At 43.9% G+C, this 12,022-nt stretch overlaps 1 protein-coding gene across 2 annotated transcripts in view; it reads left to right on the top strand.

Annotated features, from left to right (window-relative positions):
- Window positions 1-3,518: 3,518 nt before the first annotated feature.
- GLRA1 (glycine receptor alpha 1) overlaps window positions 3,519-12,022 on the top strand; it is an 89,397-nt gene continuing 80,893 nt past the window's right edge. For both annotated transcript variants that reach the window (XM_061149463.1, XM_061149462.1), the window contains exon 1: window positions 3,519-3,574. In XM_061149463.1, the coding sequence (XP_061005446.1) occupies window positions 3,519-3,574 (56 nt within the window). The remainder of the gene's footprint in view (window positions 3,575-12,022) is intronic.

The raw sequence follows: 12,022 nt of genomic DNA, 5'->3' as shown, positions 1-12,022 counted from the left end.
ATAAGTGTTTGTTGAGTTAATGAAAGAATCTGTCTCCTCTAGTAATAAAATAAGGTTTCAGCACATGTCATAATTTAGTCATATTTAGAGGGGTTCAAATCTGGCTACTGGAGCCTATAATGGACAAATCAAGTACTGGACTTAGGCTACAAAGGATGTTCACCAATAGCAATGGACCATCAGCTGAAGCCAATCCATTCCATTCCATTAAGAGTTATGTTTCATAGTATGGTAGTCATCCTAAGATTAGACTGGAATGCCATTGCTTCTTTGCAGCTTCTTATGGGGAGAAGAGTGGGCATGACTATCTTTGTTTGACTTAGGCCAGAGAGGTTTGGTCATTTATCCAATGTCATCCAGGCTTTTTAAAGCCGAGAGAAAATAAGAACAAAAATCCTTGACCATGGAGGTCATGATTTTTATTTTCAAAAGTGACATACACAAGACAGGAAGATCTGGGTTTACTGTTTAAGGCATAAGAAATATGGGAGGTATGAAGTAAAACATGAGAAACTTTTACCACTGTAAATCTGAAGTGACCATATGTCCCAGAGATACAAATTACTAGTTATCTTAAGTATTATTATATCCCCAATGCTTGGCACATACTCAGGTTATGTGTGCTGGTTAAATAAAAGTAGAAGCCTCACATTAAACAGAAGCCTACTAGAAAACAGGCAATAATTACTCTCATCTCCTGCAGAGGCCACAGTCTTAGAGCCATTCACACCCATAAACAGCAACACCACACACACACACACACACACACACACACACACACACAGAGCATCTCTTAAAGGAAAAGAAAAACTAACTGTATACACTGCATCCCCACCTATCTACAGATTCATAGCCAGGTCAGGAGCAAAAACAAAGTTGCCAGCTCACAGTTTATACTTCAGTACCTCCAGGGGCACAGCAATGACACAGATAGATGCAAACATACATGCCTATGTGGACAGAAACCCATTCACAAACCCAAATGTACAAATACACATATACATTTCACATTCACTTCAGAATTAGGCAGGTGGTGTAAACCAGTTTATATCCCCAGAAATATGTGTGCTTGTCTTTCCCAAGCAAACTCACTAGTGGGCACATAAACAAGTATAGAAACACATTCACAAAGATAAAATTTGTTTCAAGGTATGACTGTAAGAAGTAAACGAGATTATGTGAAGTGCACAACAGTGCCTGGTGCATTGAAGGCATACTAATCAAGGCTAGTGATAGATAGATAGATAGGAGTAGATAGATAACAGACTGACAATATAAATTTGTATCAGACTCATGTGACTATTCACCTTTAAAGCAAAATTTCCTACTCAGTCACTAGTCAGAATTTCATGGAAGATTTAAACAACTTATCAGTGTTCTGGTGTGGGGGAGCCAATAGAAAAGGAAGTAATGAAGGGTGTGCTGTAACAGCCTGCAAAGCAGGGGGGGAAAACCCCTGCTGATAGGAGACTAGTGGACAAAGTTTTCCAGACGTCTTTGCTCAGAGAAAGCCTGAGCTTGGAGAGAAATAGGCTGTTAAGAACAATTCTAGGGAGAATTTTGGAGGCTATTCAGCCTCAAAAAACTCAAAAGAAGGAATTCCTAAAGCTACTAGATAAGAGGGAGGGGTTACCTCCTTTCAGTAGAGAGAGAGAGATCCCAATGTCCCAGCCAGTTCAAATCAGCCAGAAAATCCTGCAGAGGCTATTAATCCACTAAAGTCCGATAGCTTGGAGAAAATCTGATTAACTCCACCTCCCCAGCTGGGCTCTAGAGTGAAATGTATAGCTGGTTTCTGAGATTTAAATAAGCTGGGGAAATAGAGAAGCAGGAGGAAGAAAAAAACAGAGAATGGGAGCAGTAAGTACTGGATACCTGTATTTACAACTTGGCACTACCGTTACTTTGTAGCAAACCGCAGCTCTGAGAGGCTCTGTTTCCCAAGCTTATGAATGTAAATGAAACTGTCTCCTGCCCGGTAGAAAGAGGACATATCTTGCAGTGAGGCCAGGACTGCTCCCTCTTGACTGTGTAAACCGCTCAAGGAATTTCTTCTGTCTTTTCCTGCTGCAGTGTTCCTGGGGAGAGAGGGGGTGGGGAATCTTTCTTTATAGATCAGACTTCTTTCTGAAACCTCTCCTCCTTTCTTTTTTTTTTTTTTTTTTTTTTTTTTTTTGTCTTCTGGAGCCAAACCATACTACTTCAGAGCTCTAAAAAAACTCAGAGATCAAGTTCAATTCTTCCCTTTCAAGATGATAAACTGAGCCCAAAGGCACGTCTGAACTGGGACCCGTTGTATTTGCTTCACTAACATACAACTACATTCTCTGAAAATAAAGGCAATATTTTGAAAGACCTCGAGAGATTAACTCTATAACCTCCCCCACTCCACCACCAACCTGCAATGGAGAGGGGAGACACGGATCTCATTCAGCACTCTAAGCGTTAAACTCAACCCAGAGTCTAACACGCGATTGGCGGAACACTGGGAAAAGATCTGGTTTTGGCAGCCACGGGCCAATGAGCGCCTCTAGTGGGAGGGTTTGAAGATACTAAGGAGTTTTTCCCCCCTTTTTTTCTCTCCACCTCCTCCCTTCAGTCATCGCCCCCCCCCCCCCCCCCGCCACCACCACCAATCCCCCACGCCGCCAGTTTGTTAAATTAGTGCAGTAAGAAAGTCTGAAGACCTGAAGGAGTCCTGGCCTGAGGAAGATGGGCGAGCTCAGAAAGCCGAGATGCATCTGAAGCCTTGGGCTCCTGAGCCCCGCGGGGTCGCCATGGACCCCGGCAGCCCCTGAAACTTGCCCTGAGCTCTCTCACGTCTGCAGCCCAAGCAATGGGACACCTCTTCTGCAGCAATCATAACTTATTCGGCGGGGACCAGAGAACAGGGATCGCAAGGCGACAGCAGACGGGTACGCAGGCAGGGTAACGAGATTCCCGGACTCGGTGGTGATGCACCAGCCTGGCACATTCTCCAGGATTTAACTGAAGGCAACACCGTCAATCGCTTCCCCTCGCCCCTAACCCCCTCAGGCCAGCCCAGGGGCATAACGCCCTGATCTCCCTACCCAGGATGCTCGCCCAATCTAGCGGTCTGAGGCCAGCGCTCTGATCTCCACAGATTTTTTTTTTTCCTTTCACGGGGCTGGCCGTTTAAACAGAAAAACAGGGGTAAAAAAGAAAATATACCCACCCCCAAACGTGCCTCCCCAGCGCCGCAGGGAGCCAACAGACACGCTGGAGTTTAACAAACAGCAATACTCTCCGCGCTCCTGAAAAGCAGGGCTGGACGCTCTCCGTGGTGCTGAAACGCTTAGAGGCTGCCTCTGTCCGTGGTACCTACAGCCCCCTCGCCCCGATTTCCCCTGGGGCTCTCCCTCCGCGCCCCTGTTCCCCACCTCCCCTTAGGATTTGGATTATTTTTTTTTCAGCAGCGCTCGCAGGTTTTGTAAGTGCCAATTTGAAACATTTTTGCCCCCATAACTCGTGGACTACAAAGCACAAGGACCTGAAAAATGTACAGCTTCAATACTCTTCGACTCTACCTTTGGGAGACCATTGTATTCTTCAGGTATGCAATTTTTTACTGACCACATCGCTCTGATGGAAATGGGGGAAAGGAGCATGGAGGCTGACTCTGCCCGTGAACCCCTCATTCGGGGGGAGGAGGGTGCTGTATACCGCGGCAATCGGGTCCTTCCATCCCCTGCTCCCTCACTCCCCCTGCCCCCCCACCCCACCGCCCGCAGGGTGTCTGGCTTGTGCGTGGAGGTCTGAGACAGTGGCCGCCCTGGCAGCTGTTTGCCTGTTTCTTGCGATTTGTTTGTCCTTCTGCCTGCTACACTCCCTGCCCCATCCCTCTCCCCCAAACCCCCTGCATATCGACTCTCACTCGGCGGAAGACTTTAAGGGGAAGCTTTAGGAGTTACTCAGTTTAATTAGGACTGCATTCTCCCTAACCGCAGTGCCGAAAACCTCGGCTCTCCCGTCTGGGAGCCAAGTGACAACTAGCGGTGACGGGGAAGGTTGCACTCGAACCCACTGGACATAGAACATATTATTTTCTCTCCTTTTTTGTTGTTGTTTTGTTTTTCTGCGGTGTGGGGGTGGGGGGTTGTTGCTGAGGCTCAGTGATTGGAAACAATAGCGTTATGACCTCAGGTTGTAAAGCTCTGAACGTGGGTGCAGAGGGGAATCTACTCAGGAACAGCCTCTGGAACACATTTCTCTTTCGAAACTTTGACTCCCTCCTATCTCCCATTCATCTTTCCAAACTCTGCTTGCTAGCTGCAGATCTTGAACTGATGGACAAGTCTAATTTTTTGTTTGTTTTTTTAATTTATGTCTATCTCCAACTCAGAAATGAGTTCCCTCAGCCACCACCTCCCAGGTTAAAATTTTCTGCCCATAGGCTTAGCATTCTTACGTTAGCAGAAGTGAAAAGTGAAAAATCACCTCTTCAAGAAGCATTGAAATAAACAGTCTTTTCGTAAGTGGGTGAATCATGCCATCTTCAGAGATGGTTATGATAAATTCCATTTACATGAATTGAAAAAAATTAGTCTTCTCCCATGACCTGCAGGGATCATTAATCTTCATTTTAGATGTCTGTCTCTCATGTTTTACCATCACATTGGATTAACAGTCACTTGAAACATCCACTCTAGGTTATTTTTTAAAATAAGTAAACCAACACATATTAGTCTCTCCCATCATAAATCTGCAGCAAATATTTCTTGTTGGATTTTTTTTCATTTTTACATTATAGTGAACTCTGCATATGAATTGTTGGTTTGATTAATCCAGTAGTTGGTTTATTAAATGAATGACACCTCTGTCCAGATTGTAAGGGTCTACACGTGAGCCTCTCTTCATGCATTTCTCTTGGGATGAAGAAAAGACCTCTCTCCTTCTCTGAGATACCCATCATTAAAGCTTCTAATCTCCAGTTCAAATAATTATTTGATAGGCCATGGTTCTGCCCATAGCTCAGAATACAAATACTCAAGGAGTCAAATTTAAAAAGTGCAACAACCCAGGGCCTTGTGAAATGTAGCTACTTTATGGGCTAAAGGGCAGGAAGTATCCTCTGAATAATACCAAATTCTTTCTTTTCTACATACACAGTAGAAGTGGAAAATGCTGTGGAGGTGGGGTACTTGGTAACATTTGTATGCAAATTGATTCTGTTTGGCTTTCTGAGACAGAAATGAACCAGAGAGATTAAAGAGCAAATTAATAGGACCAAGCACATCTTCCCTTCCAACTCCTTTTTTTCTTGATGAACAGTATGTAATGCTTGATTTTTCTTCTCCCAAACATTGTCTTTCATAATAGGAAGACAGTCTGAAAGGTTAGCACTGTAATCATTTAGATAAGGTTAGGAATCCACTGTGTTAATTTTTTAAAGCATGGGTGGTGGCTTATCAGGACACATAACTCCACATCCCCTTCCCCTACCTGCGACAAGGCAGACATGAGCTACAATGGATATGGGATATAATGCCATGTGTTTATAAGGAAAGAAGAGTCATAACTATGGAGATCTGGGAAGGGAATTGCGCTATTGCACTTTCAAAATACAGAAATGGCTATGTTATTTGGGGAATAAAGGTTGTTTTAGAACATGAAACATAAAATAGGAAATATAAGAACTGAACTAGGGAAATGCCCTCAGCAATTTTTCAGAAAGATGAGAAAAATTAAAAGGTCACAAGGAGAGAAAGTACTGTCTATGTCTAATTGGCATTTCCATTACTAACTCACTCATTTTTTAAAGTTTAGGTGAAAATACAGAAGCGTTAAAATCTGGGGGCTCAAGAGAATGTAGAGGTAACTGGAGACTGGTTCTCTAGCAGATTCCATGTGAATAACCCCTTCTCCCCCAGGGGACAGGTACCGTGTTGCAATGAGCCAATCCAATCATCTCAGGCACCCAGGTAGTCCTTAGATTAAATGAAGGCCAGCTGCTTACCTTGTTGGGGAAATCTGGGGGCTAGGAAAGGAAAGGCTCTTGATGACAGAAGTGCTGCTGCATCCACACATAACCAGCAAAATGACAACAATGAAAGCAAAACAAACAAATCAACACTCAAAGTGAGTGAGGGAGAAATTTCACAGTGCCAACAAAGAGAATGAATTGAGGTCTTAGAAAAAACTGAGGGGAAAGAGATAAGAGGGTACAGGGGCACACACAGCATCGCAATGCTTACCAGTTCTGTCCCTATAAGTAAAATGAAGTGAGTTGACTGAAGTTCTTGTCCAGATATTTTAAAAAACCTGCAGTTCTAAAATTCTATGAGTGATATCCAAGTATTCAATAAATTAAATGCTGTCTCTTTGATTTTAGTTTGGGATGGGCCTTTGTATCCAGACTGGTCAAAAGCAATAAGCAAAGATATGTTTTTATTTTTGTTTTTAAATGGAAGCATATTCCTTTCAAACCTCTTTTGAAGTAGAAGGAAACTTGATTTGATTCCCAGAGCCCTTACACTGCCTTATGGCTGGGAAAGGGCTCAGGGTGATCCCCATATTTTCTCACCTTCTGAGTAACTCAAATAGAGCCATGGTATATAATCATGTTTCTCAATCTTGGCACTACTGACATTTTGAACATTTTGGAAAATTCTGTGATATGAGGGCTGAATTATGCATTATAAGATGTTTCACAGTATCTTTGGCATCAATAGCCCTCTCTCCCTTAGTCATGACAGTCAAAAATGTCTCCAGAAGTCTGGGAAGGGAGGAAGTCACAAAATTGCCCACAGTTGGGAACCACTGGTATAGAATGACCAAATATTTAACCTAAGACTCTGATGAACCAATTGTAATGAGGAGGAAAGTCCTTTCCTTAAGAAAATGCCCCCCTGGAACATAATAGGCACAAGAGTGAAGCAAACAAAGACCTAGCTTGTGCTTGAGACGGGAATAAAGGCAGAGGAGATAAACCAAGTCTAACCCACGGGTGATTTCCCCAAAAGATGATCAGCTTTCCTTTATTATCACTTCTGTCTGCCAACCCATAGGTGTTTCCTTGCACAGGGTTTTGTACTGAATATGGTACTCACTGGCTAAGAAAGGTCATCGAAACCTTGAAGGAAAGCTGTCTCTGCCTCACTGGGGTCAAAAGGAGCATGGTAAACAGATTGCTTTATATCTCAGTCCTGAAAAACCACCCAGCTGAAAGGTAAATGAGCCTTCTTCCAGGGTGGCTCTTCTGGCTTCCCGTTCTCCAAGCTTGCCAAGAGGAGCAAATGACAGCCTGGATCTTTATTCCTCCTCAAATCTGACCTGCTGCATTTTGGGCACTGCGGAAGGGTCTAGGAGCTTCTGGAGTGGGCCAAGGACTTTTTCCCAAGGAAAGATGCCCCTCGGGCAACTTTGCATTAGGGTCAATCAAAATGTCAGTCTACCCTCTTTGAGGACTCAGGAAGCTTGAGAAAGAGAAAATGTCATGTTTTTCGTTCCTGAGGGACATTTTGGAGGAGAACGTCAACCTGGTAAATGGAGTCATGAATCAGCATATAACTTCTGCATGCTTACAAAACTGGGAATGACCTATCAGGGGAAACAGAGGGAATTTGAGACCACCTTATGAAAGAGGCTGCGACCATGCGGAGCCGTGGAAAGAGCAGTTAGGCTACAATTTGAGAGACTTCCTTGGAGAGTTTGGCTCTTCTCTTATCCTGCAGCACGGCTGTGATGAATCTCTTTCCTTCATGGGGACTCAGTTCTCTTACCAATCCACTCAAACAACTAACTCCGACACCTCTAATATACCTCCCAACTCAAATAAGGTCTTCATAAAAGACAGAGGTCCATTCCCACAAAGGCTCAAGCTGAATTTACGTCAGTGATAATACTACCTTCTTTTCTATACCAGGCATTTATTTATCTTGTGTTGACGTGCCCAGTCCAAAACTAGGCACTCTGCAGGGGAGACAGAGGTAATAGATGCCACAGTCCCTGTCCTTGCAGAAACGGGAAACACTGCTCCTTTTAAAGCTCCATTAAATACTTTTTTCCTTCGTCAGAGGGCCCGCAGAGCTCCCCTCCAGACAGTCTGTGCATGCGGCCTGCGACAGCATCACATTTATGTGGGCGTCATTAACTTTATTTCCTTCATCAGCTGGCAGAAGCCAGAATGATTTTTAAGATGGATGGCACTGTCTCCTGCCTGGCCATCTTGACACTATTCTTCAGGTTCTCTGCTGCTTTAGGCAAAGTGGCCTTGGCCCCAAGGGTAGAAGACCCAGGATCCAGAATTTAGCTAGTGGCATGCCCTTGAGAGGGTTTCCTGACCTTTCCAGCCTCTGTTTCCCCAGCTATAAAATAAAGGGAATTGACAAATCACTGTCTCTAAAATTAATTTTCCCTGTCCCAATCAATGATTATCACCTCCCGATCTCCTTCACAATAGAACAGTTTTGATAGCAGGGTATTTCAATTATTATAAGAATTATATTCAGGCTCAAAGGTCTAAAAGAATTGAGGACCATACTAAATAACCTCACTCCCTGGAAAGTTATCCCAATCTGGACATGATTATTGACAGATTCCATAAATATGTCAGTTTTGCCAGAAAATGCTTTGCATGATGAGAAAATATGAAGTCTGATCACTATCCTTAGAGATCTGAAGAGAGGCCTGAGAAAGAGACCAAAGGCATCTATACTTTTGCCAGTGACTCTGTTTAGGTTTTTCCCTCCCCTATAAGGCTAAGTTTTTAAAAGTTTGTTTACCAAACCCCATCCATTGTTAACTTGTTTTCCCCGTCTTTATTAACCAAAGACAAACTGCCAGAAATACTGAACATCATGTGATAAGTAATGCCACCACAATGAGTTAACCTAAGAAAATACAAAAGGAAAGGTGTGATGCTTTCTTGTTAGTCTATAGAGCCTTGTCAGAAGTAAATATGCAATTTGATAATCTCTGAAATGTTTAAAATGGATTCTGAGTCCTCATTACTATTTCATAAACCCTCTAGGTACCTCAGGGACCCCATTTGGGAAATATTAGATTTGAATTATTCTATACGGCTCCAAGAGAAGAACTGGAATTAATAGATAAATATATTTTTAATGCACACACACAAATTCTGTTTTAAAGTAATTCAGAACCTTCTGGCAGATCTGTCAACTGTGTACCAGCTTCCTCAGTTATAGTGAGGGTCCCTGTCAGTGGAGGTATGCAAGCAGAGACTGGAAATCCACCTCCCAGGAGGGATATGGAAGGAATTCAAGCTACTTTTGTGCATTGGGATTTGTAATTTGCTGCAGAAAAGTAAATGAAATGCAGGTCAGAGACAAATCTTCACGATACTCATGCCCCCCCGCCCGCTCCTGATCCCCAAATTATCATCTGATCTCTGTAAATTTTCTGAGTCGGGCCATAAATACCCATCCACTCATGCCTTTTCCTTCTCTGAAATGGACTGGATAATAAATTGGGCAATGAACACGCACATAAACACACAAACTCATATGCGACCAAGGATTATTAAAAGGAAATCACCTTGGTTATGTAAGACTCTGGCTTTAAGAAATGAGAAGGACCTCAGAAATAAGACAATATCAGAGCCAGAAAGACCACCAGAGAATTCACTGGTTCACGGACCAGTCCTCAGGCACAGATGGTGTTCACAGGACTGAATGGCTGAAGGCCTCTCAGCCCTGAACTCCAGCTGTCTCGCCTGAACCAACTCCCTGTTCAGCCGCACACAACTGAAAACACCATCAGGCCAGCCAGGAAATTCATTCAGAAAGCACATTAGAAGGGAACAATGCCCTGAGATGCTGGGGAGAGGGGCTTATATGCACAGTGCCTATGCTTTGTAGTGCAAGCCCTTATGAGGGGTGCTGAGGCCCTGATGCTTTGGAAACTCCTTATAAAGGATCCCTTTGTGGTTTTCTGAAGTTGATATTGTCCGAGGCTAATTCAGTGCAATTAGATTACCACTCTCTACTTTTGAATTCGGCTGTTTTTCAGTGTCTGTTGCTAAATGAGTTTACCGTCTTAACAGGGAGCTGCTGACAGTCATTATCCCAGCCGTGAAATGGGCAGCGTTCTCTCTTGCCTCGTATGCTGGGCAACCCCAGGCCCCTAGAGAACAAGCCTCTGCTCCCTGGCTTGCGAGGTCCAGTCTCCATCTCCCACCCATTCACCCCCAGAGAATCATATTTTGCTAGAACCGTGGAGACTTAGGGCAGTTCTGTAATTCAACAGCTCTCACATCTAGCTATGAGGGGCTTGTCAAGCGTACAGCTTCCCACCGTCACACTAGACTAACTGAAACAGCATCTCTGCAGATGGGGACCCAGAAACCTCTAAGGGTAACAGGAGTCACTAAGTCAGAGCTTCTCAAACTTCAATGTGTGTGGATCCCCTGAGGATCTCAGTAAGATGCTGATTCAGACTCAGGCGGTCTGGGGTGGAGCCTGAGAGTCTGCATTTCTAGCCCCCAGGTGACGCTGATGCTTCTGTGGACCACAGGTTTGAGTAACAAGGCCCTAAACCATTCTGACTGTGGACTCCAGACGGACATAGAACAATCCGTTTATCTTGCAGATGGGGAGAGAACAAATGACTTCCTCAAGAGTGAACATCAGCCCGCCCGAGGCCCTACACAAAAGTGCTCATCCCCCAAACTTATTCCTCTACCACCCCTTGTGCCCTGGACTCTGCTGCTGTGCTTTCCTCCTTCGACCCTCTCACATGCTGTGCTCCCACAAAAACATAAACATGCACCTTAAGAAGGGTTCCTCAGGGAGCTATTTGCATCTCCACACCAGGGTGGGGGGTAATCCTAGTGCACCAAAAATTCTCATTCACACAGCTGGGAAGTACAATTGTGTGATGACTGGATGAAGAGAAGGGGCATCTGAGGAACTGGCTTTGAATGCTGGCTCCAAGGGGCCCTGGGGCACAGCAGTGAGAGTCCATAGGGATTGATGCAAGAGGTAGATCAAAGGTGGTCAGAAGGAGGGAATCTGTGGTTTCTTTCTCCAAGGATGATCTCACTGACAAGTCTTCTGTGGACATTGTACTATTAACTCTGCATAACTGGAGGCTTATTTAGGACTCCCCAGATCTTCAGAGACTGCTGTCTCTTCTGTCATCTGTCTGATCTCAGAACGATGTCCTTCCTTCCTTCTTCTCTCACCCTTTAACCTGTCATCCTTTCCAAAAAGCATATTAGTATCTTCCACATCTAATAGAGTGACTGTCAAGATCTTCAGCCTTTGAGAGCTGCATGTTTACTGCTCTGCGCTCAGTTCTGCAACACTCCCCAGCTCCAGAGGAATGCGGCAAGGCTGCTGCAACCCTGGCTGCCAGGAGACTTGCAGGGTTCCCTTACAAGAGCACTTCACAGTCTACAGAGTGTTTCGCACCTGCATTCCCATATGAACTTTCCAACCACCTTAAAAAAATAGATACAAGGCAGTGGCTACTATCCCCATTTTAGAGTCAAGAAAACTGAGACTTGGAAAAGTGACTTCCCTAAGACACACTGTTAATCTCAGGGTTAAGTCAGATTCAAATACAAACCTCCTTCCTCCTAGCTCACCACATTGCCTCTTTCTTCTTAAAGTTGGAATATATATATATATATATCCATATATATATGTATATATATATATCCATAACCTACAGCTGGAATATCTACATCCCTAACATGTATATACACTGCCCTCCTTAATAGGTACCCCTCTTTATATATTCCTCTCAAAGTTGCAGCCCCTATGAACTGATATGGCTATCAGGTTAATAGTCTCCACCCTCTGCCAGGGGTCCACAGGAGTCATGAGCTGGGAATTTCCCATCAGGGTTTTGGTTTGACAGAGTCATTGTCTTCAGATTCTTAGCTAGATAGGTATTTCTTTCTCTCTTCTTAACCTTTTTAAATTGTACTATATATATATATATATATGTTCTCTTTTTTAAAATGCTAATACTAGACTTAAACCTAAAATCCCCTTTGATGATGATCTCCAGGTCCCTCCTAGCTTTTGTTTCT

Source organism: Dama dama, chromosome 9 (assembly GCF_033118175.1).
Source record: "Dama dama isolate Ldn47 chromosome 9, ASM3311817v1, whole genome shotgun sequence".
Classification (NCBI taxonomy): domain Eukaryota; kingdom Metazoa; phylum Chordata; class Mammalia; order Artiodactyla; family Cervidae; genus Dama; species Dama dama.
This window is presented reverse-complemented; position numbering and strand designations above follow the sequence as displayed.